Source organism: Ipomoea triloba, chromosome 8, assembly GCF_003576645.1.
Source record: "Ipomoea triloba cultivar NCNSP0323 chromosome 8, ASM357664v1".
NCBI classification, from domain to species: Eukaryota; Viridiplantae; Streptophyta; class Magnoliopsida; order Solanales; family Convolvulaceae; genus Ipomoea; species Ipomoea triloba.
Genome location: NC_044923.1, coordinates 16,309,835 through 16,334,836, shown reverse-complemented (window position 1 = coordinate 16,334,836; position 25,002 = coordinate 16,309,835). Strand labels below are relative to the sequence as shown.

The 25,002-nt window shown below is 34.7% G+C and overlaps 3 protein-coding genes and 1 non-coding gene across 7 annotated transcripts; 2 read left to right on the top strand and 2 right to left on the bottom strand.

Annotated features, from left to right (window-relative positions):
* Positions 1–459: 459 nt before the first annotated feature.
* On the bottom strand, positions 460–1,336 carry LOC116027030 (protein RKD2-like). The gene is made up of 3 exons (XM_031268457.1): positions 1,222–1,336; positions 818–1,125; positions 460–750 (listed from the first exon to the last, which is right to left on the bottom strand). Exons 1-3 carry the CDS (start codon positions 1,334–1,336, stop codon positions 460–462), a joined length of 714 nt encoding a protein of 237 aa, XP_031124317.1.
* A 3,350-nt stretch (positions 1,337–4,686) lies between these two features.
* Positions 4,687–4,758, top strand: TRNAG-UCC. The gene has a single exon. It is a non-coding gene; the product is annotated as a tRNA-Gly (tRNA).
* Positions 4,759–5,298: 540 nt separating this feature from the next.
* LOC116027149 lies at positions 5,299–8,209 on the bottom strand. The gene is made up of 4 exons (XM_031268586.1): positions 7,298–8,209; positions 6,942–7,139; positions 6,404–6,495; positions 5,299–6,300 (listed from the first exon to the last, which is right to left on the bottom strand). Exons 1-4 carry the CDS (start codon positions 8,042–8,044, stop codon positions 5,601–5,603), a joined length of 1,737 nt encoding a protein of 578 aa, XP_031124446.1. The 5' UTR covers positions 8,045–8,209; the 3' UTR covers positions 5,299–5,600.
* A 6,625-nt stretch (positions 8,210–14,834) lies between these two features.
* LOC116027474 (cleavage and polyadenylation specificity factor subunit 2) lies at positions 14,835–24,280 on the top strand. Of its 4 annotated transcripts, XM_031269127.1 has the most exons (20): positions 14,835–15,186; positions 15,293–15,349; positions 15,941–16,149; positions 16,402–16,570; positions 16,661–16,757; positions 17,391–17,517; positions 17,639–17,754; positions 17,985–18,079; positions 18,167–18,318; positions 18,670–18,727; positions 18,813–18,920; positions 20,739–20,991; positions 21,333–21,517; positions 21,936–22,028; positions 22,309–22,407; positions 22,919–23,050; positions 23,138–23,182; positions 23,365–23,532; positions 23,761–23,835; positions 23,941–24,280. In XM_031269127.1, the coding sequence occupies exons 3-20, from the start codon at positions 16,001–16,003 to the stop codon at positions 24,043–24,045; spliced, it is 2,226 nt and encodes a 741-aa protein (XP_031124987.1). In that variant the 5' UTR covers positions 14,835–15,186; positions 15,293–15,349; positions 15,941–16,000; the 3' UTR covers positions 24,046–24,280. The 4 variants fall into 4 exon arrangements, with proteins under 4 accessions (XP_031124987.1, XP_031124989.1, XP_031124988.1 ...); XM_031269129.1 differs by lacking the exon at positions 15,293–15,349 and having other exon boundaries at positions 14,835–15,175; XM_031269128.1 differs by lacking the exon at positions 15,293–15,349 and having other exon boundaries at positions 14,835–15,179.
* The last annotated feature ends 722 nt before the right edge of the window (positions 24,281–25,002 follow it).

Below are 25,002 nucleotides of genomic sequence, written 5' to 3'. Positions count from 1 at the left end.
TTATTATTATTATTATTATTATTATTATTATTATTATTATTATTACAAATACTATAGTCCCGATCAAATTTCACAACACGTTATCAGCACGAATTGTTCCGTCCATATCCAACATCCATCTCCACCTTCGTCCGCTCTAGCTCCGGTAACCTCTAAGCAAGGGAATACCGTGAATACTAGCCGTTGGAATATGATATCGGAGGTTTCGACCATACTCCGATGAGGTTTGCCTTATCATGTTTTAATATGATAAAATATTTGCATATGTATATATATTCTTGTGAGTTATTGCATATGCATAATTATTGTCTTACTTGTGATATTTTATGACTAGTATAATACTTGAATTTATTTATCTTGATTAAAATTTTGTGACTTTCGTTTAAGAGCTTTAAACTAAATTAGAATTTTTATATAATTCTGAAAAATATATATATATAGTTAATGATGAATATAACTTTATTTATCATCATGTAGAAATCTAAGTACATCATCTATTTCCTGAGGTTCTAACTCAGGAATGTCAGGAAATGGTAAAACCTGTGACGAACTCGCAAGAAGAGTGGAAGAAAAATCTATCGAGTCCATATACATTCTCTTTTTGAAAATGTTTGTATTACATTTGACTCTGAGTTTATTTGTTGCCTCATCCAACTTCAAGTTTGGATCTTGTAGCAACATTTTCTTCTTATCTTCCAGCTCGTTCATTATTCTTTTTAGCTCGGCTTCCTCCTTGATCTCACCAAATTCCTATAAAACAATTTGTTAAATTATTTCTCCTTCAATGATATTGAATTGAGAAATAGACAGAAATTACCTGAACATTTTTATATAACCTTTCCAAAGCTAGGAATTTCCGTTGAGGCCAGCATGAAATTTCTAATTGCCTACATCTTCTCTTAAGGGTAGACTGCCCAATTTGCAGTTTATTTGCAGCTTGAGCTGTATTCAGATGAAAATATCTTGAAAGCTCTTCTAAACTTATTGATGAAGAATCACGACGTGTTCTTTCCCTTTTTATCCTAATAAATATATTCTTATTTATATCAGTTACATCTGCAGTAGTATTATTTTCCTCTACAATTATGGTAGTACTTGGATCTACAGCTTTTGCAGTTGTAATACCTGCATTAGAAAACTATCTGTTAGCATTACTCTTACATATTAAGATGTGAATTATTAAACCCTTACTGATAGTCTCGTTAACTTATGATGAACTACCTGTACACAAAAGAGGTTCGCTATCCCTCAATGGTGATAAATATACCTCATCCCAAAATGAATGATTATCAAATGTAGAATAGTGAGGAGTAGATGAGGTTGAAGAACTTGCCATTTTGAAAAATGAAAACGATTTAAGGTCTGGAATGAGGAAAGTTTAGAAATGAACAGAAGTGTAGTAAACTGAAAGGCAAAGCTGAAGGTTTAAATTTATATTGAATGTCAATCAATTTGAATAGATGAAGCAATATTGTCAAAGACGATTACGATTTCCAGTAAATTCGTCAAAAAGTAAACAGTATATGGTCGGGGTACTGTTCATAATAACGACGTATTGCGGTTAAAAATCTTGATTTGATATCTCGGTGTTATATACATCTGTGACAAATCAAATTGTCTATTTGATCTTATTTTTCTATGGCATGATAAGAATATGATCTATATCTATGCATCCAATTGATGATTAAATTTTGAGAGCATAAAGTATTATGGCTCGCATATTAGATATCACCATTTCATGTATTATGGTGAGTGCCATAAATATTATGTGATAATTGTTTCTATGTCACAACTTGCTCTCTTATGTGGCTATTTGGCATAATAAATATTTATTGTATGCCATAAGATCTATCCCATATACATATGTTATATGCGAGTTATTTTGATATGCTATCATATCATGGGATAATATAGATAACTATGCTCATCTTTAGTGCATACTATTTCCAAATATCATATGGTGAAAATTGAATATGATTCATGATACTTGATGTGATATCTAATTTTTACATATTATATGCTTGAAAGAAGCAAATGAATATATCATCACTCTTGATTGGACCCATGATAAATGAGGAATTTATCACTACAATATATGGTAGTACAAAAATGAGTAAAGGCTTTGAAAGAGCTAATATATTATTGCCTGGTGGAACAAAATTGATGATTGAGAATGCATTGTTCTCTCCAAAGTCTCACATAAATCTACTGAGTTTCAAGGATATTCGAAATAACGGATATCATGTGAAGACTATAAAAGAAGGAAATGAAAATTTCCTCCAGATTACAAAGGCAATATTGGGAATGAAATATGCGATGAAAAAAATTTCATGCTCTTCCCTATGAATTATATTGCACAAGAATAAGTGCTATTGAAGCCAATCTTATCGTAAACGAAAGGTTTACTGATTCAAATGATTTTAAGATTTGGCATGATCGATTGATAAAAACAATCAAGAATACAAATGGTCATACCTTGAGGAAACAGAAAATATTTTGAGGAGATGAATTCTCCCGTTCTGCATGTTCCCAAGGAAAATTGATTATAAGGCCATTACCAACCAAAGTTGGTATTGAATCACCTGTATAATTTATGAAGATCATTTCACGGCATTAGGGGAAGATATGAACCCTAATTATTTTAAAAATTTGAATGCCGAGAAATTTTATGATATGAAAGGATCTTCAAGATGATATATGTGGACCTATACATCCACATTATGGACCATTTAAATACCTTATGATGCGACAACTAGATGGTCGCATGTATTTAAATGCTTTATAGCAATTACTTTCTAGCTCTATCTGTGAGTAAACGCATTCATAATTGTTGGACAACAACATCCATGGCTATCCACAAACCCATTCAAACAATTGTTTAATTGTAACGTTTACCATTGGAATTCAAATTTATTGTTTATTTATACTCAAACTAATTTAAACAACATTAATAGCACTTAGTTCAAAAAAAAAAAACTAGAAAAACTGAATTACTGTAAATTCAAAAAGAAAAGGGAAAATAACATCAAATTCCGAATAAAAAATAAATCCACATGTAGGAAGAAAATCACTACAAATGCCCATTATATTTTTAAATAGAATATATATATTTAATTGCACCTCTCAATTTCCTTAAAATGTGAATTATATAAATATAAGACATTATATACTCATATTAAGTAAAAGGGAAAATGATCAATAGGCCATCGAACTTTAGATGAAGTCAATTAGTCCCCAAACTTTCAAGCAAAAAGTGACCCCGTAGAGAAAGTGACCATAGGAGAAGGTGACCTAGGTGGTCGTCTTCTCCGGCGATCGTTCGTTGGTCGCTGATCACTTTTAGCCTGAAATTTCGCCGAAATCTCGTCGACAAGTTAGTGGAATCCTAATGACCTGTGATAGAAGGTCATTAACTGACTTTTGAGCTTCATTGCATCAAAATCAATTTTTGATAGTGTAATTGGCTAATCGCACATTTAAAAAGTTTAGGGGGCTAATTGACTTTTTAGAGTTCGGTGGTCTATTTGACCCTTTTCCCCAAGTAAAATTGTATAAATTAAAAAATAATATAATATTTTTTTGAGAAAAATACTATAATATTTAAAATACTGTAATATCACCATCTAATAATGATTATTTTCTTTAGTTATATTAAATTAATATTTTCTTGAATTTTTTTTAATCACAAAAATATTAATTTAAAATTAAGATTATAAACAAATAAGTATGCTGCATATAGAGAAATATATCATAATACTTCTACTAATAAAGAATATAAATCATCATTATTTGGGTATGATAATAGTAATTAATGAATGAAATATAAGTAAAAAAAATTTAATATAGAATAATTCATACATACAATATAAATTAGTTATTATTATATAACATATTTATTTCATATTAAAAAAATTATTTAAATTATAAAAATACAATGAAATAAGGAAATCCTAGAATACCCAAATGACAACCAAATAAGAACTTAGTAGATAGTACAAGTTGTATCATGCCACCAACTTCCTTCTCATTAGGGGTAGCCAAAAGACAAATATTTTTTTTTGATTAAAAAAACAAATATTTTAAATATATAAATAGCGAGTCCTAATACTCAATATTAACGTAGTATTTTACAATTATAACGATGCTCAAATTGAGTTTACACGTAATTTTAATGAGCTATTGGGTTAAAATATTGATAGAAAAGAAAGGCTTAAAAATTCTCTATCCATTGAAATATTATATTGTTCTTATAATACATAATTGTTTACTTAGTCTAAACAAAAAAGTGCTAATAGTCAAATTCATGTTATCAAAATTGAACTTAAAAAAAAAAAACAAAAAAAAAACCTTGATACATTCGAATCATATTTCAAACTAATTAATTATATTTAAGTTCATCGTCCCATTTTATATGTCTTATTTAATTAACGAGATTTGATTCAATATTTATAATTTATTTTTTGTAAAATTTAATTTAGTGTTAGTATATAAAATTTATATATTTAGAAATTATATAAAAATTACTATTAAATACAAAAAGTTGAATTTAAAAATTGTAAAAAGTTAGATTGACCAGTAGCTAAGACAGACCAAATACAAAGGGAGTAACTCATTCTAAATCTATTATCTTAATTTCCACGAACCATCTGCATTTGATAGTATTTACTTTCACAATAAACACAACAAGCGTTTGTAGTCCAACGGTTAGGATAATTGCCTTCCAAGCATTAGACCCGGGTTCGACTCCCGGCAGACGCAATTAGTTTTTCCATTTTACGTACTTTACCTCCAAGCCCACAAATTAATAAACTATCATAGTGGGTCAGTATTTTTTAGTTGATTTATACCGATAAGAATTGGGTTTACTATTTTACTAACAAAAATACTCCTAACATCTATTCTCTCACAAATTTATGTAAATATTTTTTCTGGGACCAACATGATGAAAATACCTCCAAACTCTCGGCACATCTATTGGATAGAACATCTAGCCTAATATTTAAGACTGCCCCATACGCATAAATAAATTGAAGGAACATAATATAATAACGTACACATAAACTGTTAACTGGAAATATAGAATTTGTTAACTGCAGATTGACACAATATATGTGTTAACAGTTAAAATATTCTATACCTACAGACTACAGTTAAGGGTTTATGTGTTTGTAGTTAATATGTTATATTCCTTCAATTTATTTACCAGCACACAAACAATTAACTACATGTACGGAACATATTAACAAAATATGTCAATTGCAAACACATAATCAAAAAGATATTTTGGATCAGAGTGCATAATGCAAGTATAACAATTGTACTAACTGTATATTAGTGGAAAATACAAAGAGCTGATGAGAAATAGTGAAATACTAATACACTAATACCTTTGTTTTTCCAGTTTGCAAGCAAATTGCAGAACCAGTTTAAGCTCTAAGAACTAAGAAATGTACAAGGAATAAGACACAAGAGCAATATCCTTAAGAGAGAAGGCTTAGTAAAAAGAATGTGGAATAAAAGACATGATAATCCAGGCACTCAAAACACAAAATAAACCACAAAGTTGACACAACCTAACCAAAAGAATTATGGCTAAAATCTCAAGGATTCTTCACCTTAATCCTTAACTTCCTGGCTATGTTTGCTGCTCTACTGTGCACTGGTCTTTTGCTAGAGTCACACTGTTCCACCTCTACCCAGTTTATAACTTTGAGTAAAAGTGACTGAGGAACTTTGGGGTTTTTCATGCCTTTTTCAAGTGCTTTCTCTAGAAACTCCATGAACCAGTTCCCAGCTTCATCTTCAATCTGCTGCCCCAATTTGATTGTATTGGATAAGCCACTAATAGAAGAAGCCCCCCCAGGTTTCTTGTTCTCGTCGTTCTCAACACTCGACTCAGCTTGCTGCTGCTGCAACAGCAGCTTTCCGAGTGGAGTTGAGGCAGATTTTTGGTTTGATCTGAGATGTTTTCCCAGGATTGATGATTTCTGGTCACTTCTTTCTGGGAAGGATGCAATTGATTTGTAAAGTGCAGCCCTTCTCTTTGAGTCTGAGTTTCTCTTTTCTTCGGCTGTTGTTTCGTGCAGAACCGAGGGGGATTGGTGGTTGTTTTCATGCTCTTTTCCTCCTCCTTTTGGTTCAATGTTTGGATTTTGAGCCATTTCTGAGGCTGCAATGGCTGCCTGAATCGATACCATCTCCGCTTTCGCTTGCACTAATTGTTCATAGAATTCAAGGAACTGATCAAATGAGGCTGCTGGGGCTTCTGCTTTTGCTGCTCTGCTCAAGTTTGAAAACATCCTAAAAACAACCCACAAAACAAAACACATTAGCAACAGATAGTTTCTTTAGTTTCTGTGTCTGTCTGAAAGAAACTATGTTTATGTGGAGAAATTTTCCATACTTGAGAGAACGGACTAAGTTTTCTGTGGCTGATGCATCCCTTAGTGCTTGAAGAGCAACCTTCTGCGCCTTTTCGCGCTGCTGTACAGCTTCCTGGAACACACAAAGTACCTATCAGTCTTAACTGCACAATTTTTTTCGTTTACCACTACACTCAAAGCTATATAGATAGTAGCAAAGACACAACTTTATGTCTATATACCGACACATTTTCAACAGGCATAGTGCCCTAGCACGTGGTGCTCGAATGATCAAGCACCTGCCAGTCTTAACCTACACAAATTTTCATGCTTACCACTATGCCAAAAGCTATATGGATAGTAACAACGACACAACTTTATTTCTATATACCAACACATTATCGAGAGGCATGATGTTGGACTTGACCTTTCAAGGCTCCGTCCAACCATCCCCTAGTCACGTGTTGCTGGAATTGTTATGATAAAGCATATCCAACATGAATTTATTTTTATCATACTACTACTTTAATAACATTCAACAGAACAAAATCAACAGCAGAAGAGGAAATAGAAGTGCACCTTCCCCAACATGCTTAGCTTTCCAGGCAGATTCATGGGCAGGCTACCATTATCCGGGGGTGAATCAAGACACTGAGGTTGCAATACAGTAGAAGTTTTTGGACATGGAAGGGGGTTCTGTGATTCTGCACAAGTATTGGGAGAAGCTGCCATCTTTGAATTCCTTGAATTTGGAGGTGGAGAGCAACTTTTCTTTTCCTACATTTACATAAGAAAAAAAGAACAATTGTAACCATTTGTTGAATATATTATTTAGACTAGACCAAATGAACCAAAACTATACACAAAAAGTTTAGACAGAAACTGGTATGATTTTACACACTATGAACTTAGGCATAGAGTAAAAATGTACCTACAGATGAGGGTAAAGGGCTTTTGATGATTCTTGATCCGGCGCCACGATTGCCTAAACTTCTGCTCCTGGGAAATTTGAGCATGGTGGGAGTGGCACAACTCTTCCTCACCAAAGCAGGACTACTTTCCACTTTAGCCTCGACGAATTTAGACAGCAACGCGCCACCAACCGAAGATCTCAGCCCACTTTCATCCTTCCCTACTCCTCTTCCCCGAATAACCGGAGACATTGGAACATTCCCACCATGTTTTACAGGTGTGATTTGATCAAAATCAAGAGGGACTGGCTTCCTAACCAGTGGAGAAGCCCCAATTTGGGGTGTCCCCCAAGACCCCCTTCTTGGGGCTGAGAAATTAGGGTTATTTTTGTCTCCCTTTTCCCTCAACCCCATCAAGGGCTCTGGAGTTCCCACCAATGGGTGCCTCCCCGGCAATGGCTTAGCGCCTCTCGCCACAGGAACCGGCGATCCCTGCTCCAATCTGTCCACATAAATGAACTGCCCAAGCTGCATTTTGTTGCTGAGAACAAGATCATCTTGCTCAAATGGCAGACTAACATATATGGAGTGTGAAGAATCTGAAACCTTTATGTAGAAACCGTGTTTCGGCCATAGATCGTTGTCATCAAGCTCCGCCGGAACAATGTCTGTCACCTGCAACAGAGAACTCCTGTGCTCGCTCGTCGCCTTAACCCCGGAATTCATCCCGTCCAGTAGCTTCAACAAAACCCCCGGAGCTAGCGTCGCCATGGCCGCCGCGAAAAACCAAGAATCAATTCCCAAATTTTCAACTCAAATCGGATGGATTCTTATCTGGGCCTCCCAGTTTTCAAGAAACCAAGAATGGGTCTTGGAGAACAACACCAAAAAGTCTAGAATTTTGGATCAATTGCGAAATGAATCTCTGAATTTGAATGGTGGGGGTGATAACTGATAAGGAGGAGATATGTTTGATCAACGGTAAGAAAAGGGTCAGGAATTTTAAATCTGGAATTGTGGAACGTTATTGTAACGGTCATAAATACGCCGGTGGGTCCGGGTCATTGTCATTTTTGAATGTAGCGGTTCCGGAGCGGAGCATAAAGCCCGTGTAAATATTTACTCTTTACCCCCGTGGTTTAAAATAAGGGTTCACATATTTTCTCAAAACTCAAAAGGCCTTAAAACAAAGCTCTTTTGATATATGAAAGTTGAAAAAAATATCAAAATTTCAAAATATTTTTTAGAGCGGTAAATTTAATCTGCCAAAATTAATAAGTTATTGTTGACCCATTGCATTTTTTGAGTAACGAGGAAACCTGCACCCTAGCCTGCAAATGATAATAATGAAGTAAATCAGTTTAGGTTGCTCGTAAGTCATAACTGACCGTCTCAAATCAAGAAAGCCATAGACCGCTACTGTAAAAAGTTGAACTTGTAATCTTGTTGGGGTTACTAAGTCAATTGTCTGAACAAATGGGGCTATGCTTATTCTACACATTGCATTTAATTTTTTTGAACTTTTGAAATGCTTGTAGCATATATCTATTTTTTGGCACCATTTTAGTTATTTCTTAGTTTTGGCCAAAATTGAAATGATACAATTTTATAAAGAGTAATGCTACTCCATCTACAAAATTCACTTCTTCTTTTTTTGTGCACCAACAGTAGCAGGAACAATCGCCTTGCCTAAGTGATCTTCCGAGTCATCATCCCATAAAATTCACTTTTAATTTATTCAGTTTCTTCGTTAAGATTGACACATCTTAAAATGAACATTAATTATGTATTGATTTTAGTAGAAAAATAATAATTTTCTTTAATAAAATTTTTATTTTTACTTTAAATATTTTTTCTAAAAAAAATTACTATGTTTAGTTTAAAAAAAAAAAAAAAAAAAAAAAAAAAAAAACTTACCACTAGAATATTTACAGAATATTCAAAATTTGAATATCTGTCAAACCCACACTTATGACCCCATAAAAAGTTCGAAAGCCAAACTCAATAATCACTAGAAAATTGAATGCACGAAATTTGGCCTATTAGTAAAGGCATTTCAATCTATTGAGAGCTACCTGTTTGCTCAAACTGGGAGTTTTGCCTTGGTGGCATTGATGGTTTTGTTAGTTGGCTATTGGGTGGTTCTAACTTCTTCTGTCAACACTTGGCTCTTTTTAATTCATATTTACATGATTTCTTTCATAGACTACCGGATACCATGATGAGAACAATGAGTCTCTACATTATGAGTCTCTACATTATTACTAGTTTTAAACGCGCATTGCACGAATGGATTAATGCCCAATGTTTATATTTAAATAAATATTTGAAAGTATATCAATGCAAGATTATATAGGAGAAGTTTATGCATAGGTAATTGAATGTCGAATTTGTTTATTTAAATATGTAACTTAAAGTATATGAATCCAAAATAATATAGGAAATTCATTATAATTGTCACTAAAATAAATGTTTGCAACTTTGTAAAATCGATAGTCTAAATATTTGGTCTAAAAATGATAGTCTGAACCATCCATTTGATTAAATAATTTGACCGCCATTTTTTCTACCCATTTTAGGTCCAATTCTCTTTGGCTCTTATTAGTATAATAGATATTCACAAGTCCATACGTACATAGATATATGGTAGTACATATATATACATGTACAAGCACATAACTAATGGGAGTGTAACACTAATACAAATGCTAGAATGTAGGAGTCCTAAATACACCACTTCAAGCTCACAGGTCATAACAAACAAAGTTGAGCTTGTCACGTAAGAACACAAAGTGAGGCAATGGCAAAGACTTAGTGAAAATATCAACCAACTGATCCTTTGTAGACACTGAGCACCACTTGCAACCTTATCACATACGAAATGATAGTCAATCTCCACATGCTTGGTATGAGCAGTGGTGGATCTACAGTGGGGGCAGCCACTCACCCCCACCCCCACCTATATATTTCCCTTGTATATATATGTATGTATAGTACCTGTTTTAGATATAAGTATAAGAAAATAAGATAAATGTAAACGGTGAGTAGTTGGTAAGGTTGTGTTTGATTAAAGTAAATAGCAAGTGTTCAAATCTTGTGTTGCTCAACTCTCGATTTTAAGTGTCTCAATTTCTTTACCTCTTTTATGGTTGTGCTTTGTTGTATATATATATATAGTTTTTTTTTAATGTCATTTATAATGTATTTTCTATTTGAATTATTTTATCAAATTAATTATGTTTCATATTTTATTATTAATACTTTTATAAAGTTTTGATGTGTTATATTCTTCGCTTATATACAACAATATTTATGATTATGGTCTGTGTTTTTCTATAATAAATATATATAACTTTTTTATATTAATAAATAGATATATAATTTATAATGTGTTTTGTATTTGAATTATACAACAAATCTATGACTATATTTCCTAAATGTTTTACGGTTTAAGAAAAGTTTTCACCCCCACTGACTAAAATTTCTGGATCCGCCACTGGGTATGAGCGTAAGATATGTTGGCCCCAAGTTGTCACACCATAGGCGCGGAGCAACATTGAGCTCACACAAGAGAAAGACAATCTAGGTAACTTTGGCGCGACTGTCTTCTGCTTGCGACAACCCCAAGATACCATATTGCGCCCAATAAACACTACAAACCCACTTGTAGACGCCCAATCGGAGTTGAAAAATGCATGGATACTCAAACTAGCGAACTTGTGCATGCGCAGACCAAAGTGCAAGGTGACCTTCACATCCCTAAGAACAGGTTTCCACTGCTAGAAATCAGTGATTTTCCGACCACCGGAAAAGTGGTCGGAAATCGCCAAAATTCGGTTGGAAATCACTGTTCCGATCACATTTCCGACCACTTGGAGAGCCGGAAATACCGTCCACAGTAATAGCAGCGTCGGAAACTTTCGTCGCACGAGAAAGTTGGTTGTTGAAACTTTCTAACCACCTATGGTCGGAAATTCCCACTGCAGTAGTTATTTGGGGGAGTTTCTGACCACCTCTGGTGGTCGGAAATCAATTAAGTAAAAAAAAACACTGCTCTATAATTTTAATTTAAAATACAAATTATCCACTTGCAAATAGCAATTGTAACCCCAGTAGTAGTTTCATTACAATACAAGTTTATGATACTAATAAGAATAAACAACACCAAACCAAACCAAACATTTAATACATGTCTGGTTTGTTTTTTGTTTATGAGTATGGTGGGACTGCAAAAACTTTCTTATGGAGAGCTTTGTCATCCACATTGCGAGCTAAAAGGAAAATTGTTTTAAATGTTGCATCAAGTGGCATAACTTCTTTGTTGTTACCAGGTGGACGAATTGCTCACTCGAAATTTGCAATACTAATTGCAATAAATGAAGACTCAACATGTAATATAAAACAAGGTAGCCATCTAGCTGAATTGTTGATAAAGGCCAATTTAATAATTTGGGATGAAGCACCCATGATGCACAAACATTGCTTTGAAACCTTAGATCGAACTATGAGGGATTTGTTGCGTTTTGTAGATCCAAATAGTTCCTCAAAGATATTTGGTGGAAAAACTGTTGTACTAGGTGGGGATTTCAGACAGATCTTACCAGTAGTTCCTAAGGGATCAAGGCAATATATTGTATCTGCAGCAGTTAATTCGCATATTTGTAGAACAGTTGTAAAGTTTTGAAACTTACAAAAAACCTATATCTCAACGCGACTGAACGTGGCATTGATCTACAAAAACTAGAAGGCTTTGCTAACTGGATTGCTGATATTGGCAATGGAAAGTCTGGTGGACCAAATGATGGATGTGTAGAAGTAGAAATCCCTAGAAATATGCTGCTACTGTCGGATGGGGATCATATTTGAACAATTGTGAAAAACACATTTCCAATGTTTGTGAATGAGAATTGTAATCCAGCTTTTCTTGAAGGTCGTGCTATACTTGCACCAACACTTGATGTGGTCAATTCAGCAAACGAATATATGAGCACTTTGCATACTTCTAAGAGTATAACATATGTTAGTTGTGACACAGTGTGCAAAGCAAATGCAGATAATGGTATACTGGGGGGACGCACACACCCATGAATTCTTGAACATGATTAGAGTTTCAAATTTACCAAACCATTCATTGACTTTGAAAATTGGTTCACCGGTTATGTTGTTGCAAAATATTGACCACAGTATTGGTTTGTGTAATGGTACTAGATTGATAATCACAAAGTTAGCAGATCGTATTATTGAAGCTGAGATAATGACTGATGCTAACAAAGGATCAAAAGTTTTGATTCCAAGGATGTCCATGTCTCCATCCGATCTAAGGTTGCCATTCAAATTTCAACGAAAACAATTTCCGTTGATGTTATCATATGCAATGACCATTAACAAAAGTCAAGGTCAAACATTGTCAAATGTAAGATTGTTACTAAAGAAACCTGTTTTTGTACATGGTCAGCTGTACGTTGCTGCTTCTCGGATCAACAACCCTAATGGTCTTACAATATTGATAGCCAATGACTCAACGACAACTTCTACATCAACCACTAATGTTGTATATCATGAAGTTTTTAATAATTTGTAAGTTTGTTAAAGTTTATTTGTATTCATAATTTAAGTTGTATTTCATTATTTATTGTGAGATATCTACATGTTTATTTTATGGCAAAAATTTGTGTGAGACCGTCTCACTGTGAGACGGGTCGGGGCAGGTCACGATCCAAATGTAATACTTATATGCAGAAATGTCATACTTATATGCTCAAATGTAATACTAATCAGGAATAACAAAATTTGTTACTTATAAGGGTAAAGGTAATACTTTTAAGGAATTGAAAAATACAATACTTTTACATTTCGATTTAAAAGTGTTACATTTTTCCTCAAAAGTATTATATTTTCCCTTATAAGTAAGGGGCACTTGTCAACATTACTTATTATGAAAAAGAGTAAATTGCACTTTTGGTCCTATGACTATAGAGGTCCCCTTAATTTCAGTACTTGACTTTAAAAACTAACAATTTAATCCCGTAACTATGCAATTTTTAACACATTTAGTCCTCCCGGCCAAATTGCCGGTCAAATGTCGACGGAAAAATGTAAAAATTTTTAAATTATTTATTCATTGGGCAAAACAGTCATTTCACGTTAAAAAAGGGAAATCATCGGATAACTTTGCTGAGTAATTTCCGGTCGCTTTCGGATAACCATTTGGGGAAGCCATCGTCTTTGGATGCGAGAACAACATCGCGATGGTCCAACAATTTGCAATGATGTTGTATAGGGATGCTAGAGAAATCATCTCCGCCTAGCGTCGGAGAATCCTTCTGTACACGTCATCACGTCCTGAGTGTTCGCTCCGCCGCCGGAGAAGATGGAGTTGAGGGAGTGGTCGAGGAGGTCCATCGAGTCTTCCAGAAGGTCGAGGCAATCGTCGTAGGTGGACCAGAAATGATAGAGAATGAGTCTGAGAGAAGAGAGATTGGGATAAAAAATGGTAGAGAATGTATGATTGTTTTTGCAGAACAGATGGGGCATTTCACTCCGGCAACTGGAAATTGATTAATGTGGCGGCTATTTGAGTATGTCTTTCATGTTCTTGACGATAACCATTAGTTCAAAATGCAATGCCGCAGATGACCAAATCGAAGCCGTCACCGGGGAGGGAGAGGTTGATTTCGACGTCGCGCTCCGCCTTGTTGAAAACTGCATGTCAAAATGATACACTTCTCTCCATCTCATTGCTTGTTCTCTTGAATCCTTGCATGAGAAGTGACATCCTACAGTGCTATAAATTGTTTAGAAGATGTTATGAAAAAAAGAACAATCTTAGGAATAAAACTCTATGCAAAATCCACTGACTCGTGAAAAATAGAATTGGTGATGGGAAGTATTACTTGTGGTGATAATTGTGGAAGTTCATTCGGTTGGGTGTACATCCATCCCATGGAAGAAGAAGAAGCAGAGGGTGGCAGGTGACGAAGCAGTCATGGAAGAAGAAGAGGAGGGTGGCAGGTGAAGGAAGAAGAAAAAGAAGAAACTCCGGTCAGCAAGTGAGGGAAGAAGAAGAAATGACGTGAAATGACCACTTTGCCCCTATAAATAAATAATTTAAAAAATTTTACGTTTTTCCGGTGACATTTGACCGGCGATTTGGCCGGGAGGACTAAATGTGTTAAAAATTGCATAGTTACAGGATTAAATTGTTAGTTTTTAAAGTCAAGTACTGAAATTAAGGGGACCTCTATAATCATAGGACCAAAAGTGCAATTTACTCTTATGAAAAATATAGTATTTTTTCTCTTATAAGTAGGAAAAATTGTATTATTTGATTATTAGTAACATATTTGAGCATATAAGTATGACATTTGCATGTTGCTTCAACCTAACTCGACCCATCTCACAAATAAGGATCTGTGAGACGATCTCACACAAGTGTTACCCTTATTTTATTTACGTGCTCTTAAAATATTCAATTTTATCTTAATTATATCTTACACAATTGTACAATAAATTTAACAATATTTATCTGTGCATAGCACTATTACTATACTAGTTGACTAGTTGATTAATTATAACCAGAACGGCAGAAATCAGTACAGGACTACAGGAGTTAGGTGTAGCGACGGTAGCGGTCCGGCAGTCCAGTGTAGCAGTCAGCCGAGAGGAGACTCGCTGGAGTGGAGAGCAGGCGGGCAGCAGTAGCACAGAGCAGTCGCGGTCTCGGTTCTCACAGAGCAGGGCTGCAGTGGAGACTCGCTGGTCGAGGACTGGAGGTCGCGATTCTTGCCGTCGCTCGTCGGTGGTCGCAGCCGCCAGCCGGGCAGTCGCAGGAGTGAAACGCGAAGGAGATGCGGAATTAGGGATTTCAAATTAAAGGTCGCAAGTTACAACCCCACCCTAATTGCAAGTAACTTGTAAGCTCTTTTATTATTATTATTTTATTATTTTATTTTAAAGTTCAGGGTTAGTTGTAGACTTGTAGTCTTGTAGAGTTGGAATTTACCCATTCTCCTCCCCCAGTCTCAGAGTGATACTGGCACTAGTGATACAAGCCTGCAACCTCATAATCTTTATCTGGTAATCTACCCTGCTGTGACGACAATGTTTATCAATAGATGTTTCATTTTTGTAATTGTGTTTTTCCTTCGTTTTGTAAGTTGTTGTAAGTTGTAATTTCGAGACAATCTTTTTGCGTTTTACATGGAATACCGAATTAGCAACAACCAAATGAGGAAATTGAAAAGTATATTCTAATTAATCATTTCATGAGAAACTGGCAGAAACCAATTTTTTAACAGGCAAGGCAATGATATTTGAATATTAATCTTGTCAACTTTGTAGAGTCTCTGCACTTGAAACCAGCTAATTTTACTCAAGTGCTGCTGCTATTAATTTGCTGTTACTTTGTTATTCAAATGTTAGGGAGTACGAAAAAATTATTACGGAATGATATTTGAATACTCATATGGGATAATGTTAATGGTAACTCAATGGAAATGTGGAGTTCATTTTGTTATTTGAATGTCTGTTATTCAAATTGTATACTTGATGCTATTTCATATTATATTTTCTCACTGGTTTCACATTTTGACTCTAAATTATTGTGTTAGCATTTGTGTGTCAATAATATATTTATTAAACTTATTGGTATTTTTCTCACTGGTTTAGACGGAAAGCCTTCTCCCTCACAACTGCAAAGCTTAGTTGAAAGCAAAGAGAATCACAACCATGGGAACCTCAGTGCAGGTGAAGCCATTGTGTGGAGTGTATAACGAAAACCCTCTCTCCTACCTTGTCTCCGTTGATGGCTTTAACTTCCTTATTGACTGTGGTTGGAATGACCACTTTGATACCTCTCTTCTCCAACCCCTGTCCAGGTTGGTCTGTCTGTCTCTCCATGTTTGTGTGTACACATATTCAACATGAAATGCTTCAATATTAATTTAGTTTTTTGGAATTACTACTTTTGCAAATGATTTTGTTCCAGCCAAGAATTGAGAATTGATTGTAATCCTTATTTAGGGCAAATAAGCAGATTGTAAATTGCATAGCTTGACAACAACATTTTGTCCTCTCTAATTACTAACGCATTAGTATTTTCTATTTAAAAATGTTGTACATCTATTCAGGGTAGCGTCAACAGTGGATGCCGTGCTGCTCTCGTATCCAGACACCCTTCACCTTGGTGCCCTGCCCTATGCCATGAAACACTTTGGATTAGCTGCTCCTGTTTACGCCACTGAACCTGTTTATAGATTAGGATTATTAACTATGTATGATCAATATCTCTCGCGTAAGGTAAACGTCTATTACATCATTTCATAAAAAATTATCTTTCCTATGGGTTGTTCTTGTTCACATTGCTTACTCCTTTACTCTTTTTTGTAGCAAGTGTCCGATTTTGATTTGTTTACTCTGGATGACATTGATTTTGCATTCCAAAGTGTCACCAGATTAACCTACTCTCAGAACTATCATATGTCCGGTAAGCATTGTATTTTGTTTGTTGAGATTTTCCTTAGATATTCTTAATTCAGCTAATTTAATCTTGTTTTGTCTTGTCTAGAATGAAGTGTATATGGACCCAACTAAAGTCATTGCACCGTAAACCTAGTTGACCCTTTTGTTTTCATAACTTAAGGGTATAGTTTTTCAATAAGTATCGGGTACTATCAAATGTGTGAAAACAGTGCCAATGAACCTTGACTTAGCTGGCCAAGATGATGCCTATAGACCTAAGCTCAGAAGCTTCAGCCACCAACCCCACCCCTGCCCTAAAAAGAGGACAAACTTATTTTATTTACAAAAAAATTGTAGAAAAGAGTAAGGGAAACTCTAGGAGAACAGAGTAGCAGTCTTGGGCTTATGAACAAAAAAATAGAAATCAACATGATGAGGCAAAGAAAAACAGGGAAAGAGACTGAGGGTAGGGGGTTTTCAAAGACTCAAGAAAGTGAATCTTGTTAGGATTTTCTTAATTAATTTTATCTTGACCCCATTAATGTTATACAACTTTTTGGTTCTTATTTTTGTTTAGTTAACTCTTTTTTTTTTTGGTGTGGAGTAATGAAGTTTATCTTTTGGTTATCTCTTGTTGAAAATTGTTAACTAATGCTAGGGAAAGGTGAAGGAGTTGTCATTGCTCCACATGTATCTGGTCATCTACTAGGTGGTACAGTCTGGAAGATAACAAAAGATGGGGAAGATGTTATATATGCTGTTGACTTTAATCATCGCAAAGAAAGGTCATGCATTATAATATTTGTTATAACTTGTGTAATTATTGTATTGGTGTAGGGTTAGGGGTTTAGGTGTTAGGGAATAACTTGTGTAATTATGAAACTGACTTTCTGCTGCTTCTACCAGGCTTTTAAATGGAACCATTTTAGAGTCTTTTGTTCGCCCTGCTGTCCTAATTACTGATGCCTATAATGCTTTGAGCAACCAGCCTTCAAGACGTCAGAGGGATCAAGAATTTCTAGGTAAAAGTTGCTCCTTGAGTAATTTGAAAATTATTGAATTTGGGAGTCAGCCATACAGATTTTGCTTCTTTTTAAAATGAAAATTAAAACATATTCTTGCCTGCTTAAATTAACAATCTATTACTAGTCCTCTAGAAGAGTCTAGTGGTTGATGCTTTGGACTTGACTTACATGGAGGTTGTTTTTTTTTTTCCAGTACTTATGCATACCTAATCCCTTATTTACCACAGATAGCATTGAGAAGACTCTAAATGCTGGTGGAAAAGTATTACTACCTGTAGATACTACTGGTCGTGTATTGGAACTCATTTTGTTGCTAGAGCAGGTTAGTTGGTCTGTAACTGAAGTCATTGCATCACCAAGTAATTGTAAATTGTAATGATTTGCTTTTTTTTTTCTTTGAAAATTCCAGCACTGGCATCAAAAGGGTTTGAGCTATTCCATCTTTTTTCTCACATATGTTGCATCAAGTACAATTGACTATGTCAAGAGCTTCCTTGAGTGGATGAGTGATTCAATAGCCAAGTCTTTTGAGGACAGACGAGATAATGCTTTTGTTTTGAAGTAAGATCAGTTTCTTCCACCCACTTTACCATTTATTTTATCAGACTTTCTCTTTAGTGGCAAGCTTACCATCTGGACAAAAGTACTTGTTCTGTTAACCCTTAAAATAGGTGCACAATTGTTAAATCTCAGGTAGCCCCAGACTGACCAGTCTATCTCCTTAATAGCAGCATGTTCAAATGCCATCATAATTTTGTTTTCCAGACACTACTCCCTCTACTTTTTTGTTCTCTGCGGCCTTTGTACTGCTTGCAATTGCCTTAGCCTACTCAAAATTTCTGCTAGTTGAAGCCATTTACCGTTTCCAAATTTCAAAAAATTAACTATTGCATTTATTTCATAAATTGACAGGCATATCACACTTTTGGTAAACAAGAGTGAGCTTGAAAAGTTGCCAGAAGGTCCCAAGGTTAGGATGCCTGTTTAATTAAAACAGATGGTTATCTTGATGTGTCTTTATTTAGTTTTATAATTTGGGAACGTGTCCTTTTTAGGTGGTTCTGGCATCCATGGCAAGTCTAGAGGCTGGATTTTCACATGATATATTTGTTGAATGGGCTACTGATACAAGGAATCTTGTTTTATTCACCGAAAGAGGGCAGGTTTGTTTTTGCACTTGTCTATAGATTAGATGTTTTAGTGTACTCTTTCTCTGCATTCAAATATTCAATTGATTGCTCTTTGTGCTGGAATGTGACTAGATGGGTGGATGTGTCTTAATTGTTTCATAACATATACTTATATTTCCTAAAAACATTTCAGGATTATGGTTACCCCAAAAAATGGATAAGATAGAATGAGTTAAATCACCGTTTTGGTCCCTCAATTGTTTCCCAATTGTCAATGTAGTCCCTAGTTTTCAATTTCAAACAATTCGATGATTGAATTGTTTAAAATTTCGTCAATTAAACCCTTTTAGGGACCAAAATGGTGATTTCCACATTTTTAAAATTTCGTCAATTTGGACCCTAAAAGGGTTGGTTTTAATTGACGAAATTTTAAACAATTCGAGGATCAAATTGGTTGAAATTGAAAGCTAGGGACTACATTGATAGTTGGGAAACAATTGAGGGACCTAAATGGTGATTTTTCCGATATCATATTGAAAAATTTGCTATATATGAATTATCATTGTTGTTAAGGCGGACTTTCATGGCGAGGTGCCATATATATAATATCATACATCAATTCATAATTCAGCATTTTAGCATATAAACATATTTTAAAATCTCAACAATATTGCATCTTTCTTGCTTATGTCCAGCCAGAATCTATATTTCCATCCAGGGTCTTTAGATTTAGCCTTCTTTTTAGGATCCATTGATGCATCATAATTGGGTTTATTTTCGTTCTAACTATGACCTGTCATAAAACAAAGTAAACAGAGTGAACACTCACTGTTAGCATACATAGAGTAATACACACACACACACACACACATATATAGGGTTTGGTTCTCATGAGAAGTGAGAACCATGCCATTGATCATCCCAGATTGATGGATCATATTATTCTACAGTTCTCACCTGGGGACATGGTTTTCATTTGATCATGATTATATATATATATATATATATATATATATATATATATATATATATATATATATATATATATATATATAGACTAGTGATCAAATGAGTCCATCCTGTTATATGAGTCTGTGTTGACAGATTTGGGCCATTGAATGCTTGAGACCAATGGCTTAGATTTCGCGAACTGTGCAAGTGAAGTGCAATGTTGGCCAAATCTAAGCCATTGATCTCATTGCATATTAAATGGCCCAGATCTGTCCACACGGACTCATGGGGAATAGTGGACTCATGGGAACACTGGCCTATATATATATATATATATATATATAAAGATTTTAAGTAATTATATAACAAATAAAAAAACAAAGCCACTAAGAAAGAAGAAAGAAGGTTACCTTGGTGTGGTTGCGAGGCTGCGATCGGCGCTGGAAGTCGAAGGCGAGGTTGTGAGGGGGGGAGCTAGTGTCTCAAGCTCTCAGATACGTATTAGTAGGGTTTTTAATTGATCAATTTTTATTTTTATTTTTTAAAAAATAAACCCAGGTCGGACCCGAGTTTTAGTACTGGGTTAGGTGTCCAAGACGCTTGGACGAAACCCGAGCTCGCCTCATCCATTTCAGGCAAGGCAAGCTTGATAGGCGACTGGTCTCTACCGATCGGACGCCTAGGCGACGCCTTAACAACAATGAATTACACATTATTTGTAACTTTTGGTCATCACCTATCTAGTACCAAATAAATTTTAAATTGTCATCACTTTCTAATCTGCATTTATTTATTGACATTCAATCTTTTTATTTGGAAAAAATCACATGTTCTTGTTCAATCATCTATTGTATATCTAATGAAACATGTTTTTGCTTGGCTCCTTGAACTTACATATAGTTTGGCACACTAGCACGTATGCTTCAGTCTGATCCACCTCCTAAAGTAGTTAAAGTTACCATGTCAAAGAGGATACCTTTGGTTGGAGAAGAGCTAGCTGCTTATGAGGAGGAGCAAAATAGGGTAAAGGAGGAAGCTCTCAAAGCTAGTATGGTTAAAGATGAAGAATCAAAAGCATCTCTTGGAGTTGACACTCTTACGAGTGACCCAATGGTCATTGATTCATCTAATGTCAAACATACTTCATTAAATGGTAATGTTAAAAAAGATGCTATTCTATTGAAGAAATGGCTCTCCTAGGATATTACTTCCATAGACAGAGTTATAGGATTAGCTGAAATGGCTGAGGGGACTATGAGTCTTATTTTTTTAATAGAAGGGGAATAAATTTACTCATTACTTATCTGCTATAAATTTTCAAATAGAGGGGGACGTTCGGAATGGGTTTTTCTTCCCACTAGTGTGTAGATTCCAGTAATTTATTTGCATAACATTTATTCCATGTAATTTCAAAATTTAAACCTATATATAGCAGTCTAGGCCAGAAAATTCTTCATCTGTTTTAATTAATCTCAAGGCATATCAATTTTGCAGCTATCAGTCTACAAGTTGGTCCTTACAAGGATGTATTGATTGATGGATTTGTTCTACCTTCTTCTAGTGTCGCACCAATGTTTCCCTGCTATGTTAAGTCCTCTGATTGGGATGATTTTGGTGAAGTCATCAATCCTGATGATTATGTCATCCAGGAAGAACATACGGAGCTATCATTGATACCTGTGAGTTCTTGATTTTGTTATGCTTCTAATTCTTATTGATCCGGAGGGGAAAGAAAAGGAAAAAGTTGAAAGAAATTATGGTCTTTTATCTGCAGTGTGCATTTGCTAGGTATAGTGCAACTTTTGAATCTATTATGGATAGTTCACGAGGGTGTTGAAGTACATTTGAGCATTCTGTCAGTTGACCATTTCGTTATGCTTTGTTTTACTCATATGTATCATAGTCATGTTTTTTGAACTCCAGTTTAAAAGGTTCTGTAACATGAATTTTAGACCTTCACTACATATCTTTATCATATGGAAAAGGAGGGATGGGAGTGGATAAACTGTGAAGAAAAACAGACATGAAATTATATAATTAGAATTTATGTGGAATATTATTTTTAGATAATTCAACCTGTTGAGATATTCTACTTAGGTTGATGGAGATCTTCATGGAAAACTTGATGAGGGATCTGCTAGCCTGATATTTGATACTACACCATCAAAAGTTGTATCTTCTGAGTTAACTGTAAGTCCTTACATTTTCTTCATTGATCATAGATGCATAGTTAAAGATTTTCTTTAACACCTTTAAACTGGAGCACATAGCTTGGCAGACTGGCTTATCTTTTGTTTTTAGTTAGTACTCACCTTGTTGGGTTATTTATTTATTTATTTATTTTTTCACTTACAAAAAATATTGCTTGCTGTTATCTAGTTCAAACTCGGGTAAAAAATTGACAGGTTCAATTTCTTGGTGTTATTGATGATACTGTGTTTTTAATACTCTGTACTTTCATCTTACACAGGTCCAAGTCAAGTGTTCCTTGGTTTACATGGATTTTGAAGGGCGCTCTGATGGTCGTTCAATTAAATCTATTCTTGCCCATGTTGCTCCCTTAAAGCTTGTATGTACACATTTCTGTTCTACTGGTGGTGTCAACATGTGTACAATCTTTTTTTTTTTTTTTTTTTTAATGGAAGAACTTATCTAAGTTAAGGTGTGCCATCAAACATTGGTTTTTCCAATTTGATCATATTATATTAATAATATGGGCGAGTGTAGAGTCTAGCATTGCATTTTATCGTAGTATAGCTCATATGTGTGATTTCCATAAACCATAATACTGACTATTTTTTATTTTTTATTTTATGATGGGAAGTCTAGTGAAAATGCTATTACCTACTGGGATCTGGGGAGGCCTCATCTTGAACCACGGGTCATCAGGACCTTATCTTTTATTTAAGAGAATAACATCAAATTAGTTTGTTCTCTATCTACTTTGTATTTCTATGCCCATAAGCTAACTTGCTACTTCAGTCATTTTTCTACTGAACTTTATTAACCTTTTTGGTAGACTGCATGCAGATATCAATCTCTGTAATGCTAATCAGCTGATGTTCTGTTTTGATCTACAGGTTTTGGTACATGGCACAGCTGAAGCAACAGAGCATTTGAAACAACATTGTCTGAAGCATGTATGCCCACATGTTTATGCTCCCCAAATTGAAGAAACGATTGATGTTACTTCAGATTTGTGTGCTTATAAGGTTGTATATTCCCAAAGTGTTGTATCTGTAGACAATTATTTAAAAATGCTAATACTGATCCAAGTTTTGTGCTCATTTTTGTGATAGGTGCAACTATCCGAGAAATTAATGAGCAATGTGCTGTTTAAGAAAGTAAGCTCAATGTAGTGTGGTGATATTTGGTGTACTCTGTTTTGAAATGTCCAGTCCAGTATTTCAAAATGGATAGTCTACATCAGATTGACCAACTAGAATATGTAGTACTTACAGTCTTCAGCCCTTGATGTTGGGCCTTTTTCGATGTATCTCTCATTTGTTATTGTCTGTAATTGTAGCTTGGAGACTATGAAGTAGCATGGGTTGATGCTGAAGTGGGGAAAACAGACACTGGCATGTTGTCTTTACTTCCTCTTTCAGATCCCGCTCCACCACATAAGACGGTACTTGTTGGAGACCTAAAACTCTCAGATTTCAAGCAGTTTCTTGCAAGCAAGGGTGTGCAGGTATTATTATTATTATTATTATTACTGGAACTTTTCTCAAATACCTTTTACTACAATGTAAAAATGGGAGGTGTGGTATTTTGGTAAAGAAAAAAGTGGCATGGCATGGCATGTGACAAAAACTCATTCCCAAAGGCATTTTAAAAACTCTCTGATTATACTATACTATACTGCTAATGCTTTTGTGCATGCAATGCAAAGGAGTAATGTTAAATCTTGTGTTTTCAGGTAGAATTTGCAGGTGGAGCCTTACGGTGTGGGGAGTATGTGACTTTGCGAAAAGTAGGAGATGCAAGCCAAAGGGTGAATGCTTCATTCTCAATTGTTTTTTTTTTATTTTGTAGCATTGGAGGGAGCACTTTTTGGTAGTAATGTTTACTTTTTAATTGAGATTCTGATTACTTACAGGGGGGTGGTGCTGCTGCTATACAACATATCATTCTTGAGGGGCCACTTTCTGAAGAATATTACACAATTCGGGAGTATTTATATTCACAATTTTATTCCCTCTAAATCTGAGTGAGAAGAGAACTTCATTCTCAGGGGAATTTGATATGTTCAAGTTTGACTTATATATATTTCGCTCTAGGCTGGCCGGAATGTATCACATCACACTATCACAGTCACAGGTATGCATTTGCCTATTAAGAAGAATTGTATACATTCAATCACCTCAACTCCCTGAGAAGGTGTGTATTGTAATGTTACACTCAATTGATTTCAATTGTATACGTGCACACCTTTTTTTTTTTTTTTTTTTTTTTTTTTAATAAATTCGGGTAAGCTCCTCCTTGGGTCTCTTCTTATTGTTTTTTATATCACATATTGTCTCAAGCATCAACTCCATCTGCAGCAACACAATTAAATATATATACTCTACATAGAAAAAATATGTCTTACAAAGAAAGACAACATAATAAGAGCATATTGCAAGTATACCCTTTTGCTGTCAAGACTGGATTGTGTATCTCTAGATAAGGTCTTCAATTCATTAACCCTACCCTGTTCTGAATGCTAATTATAAAATTCTTCATTCCAACAGGATCATCACCTCTCAATTTCATACCACAAGCTGTTCAGTCACCCACCAAAAAAGAAAAAAAGATAAAAGTGATTTATGAGTAACACGTCACTACCCTAATAATAATAACAATAATACCAGTAATAATAATAATAATAATAATAATAATAATAATAATAATAAGACTGCCAAAATTGTAGAAACATCAGCTTCTGTCAGTCTCTTACTCAGAATTACCAAGAAGTCATACATTAAGTCACTGAAAAGTCATACATTAAGTCACTGAAAAACATACTACCTCCGTCCCATTTTATGTGTCTGATTTGGTTAACAAGGCTTGACTGAAGTTATTTTTAATCTAATTTTTCATATATATTAAGTTTAGTATTAATATACAAAATTTATATATTTAGAAACTACACTAAAAGTACTATTAAACACAAAAAATC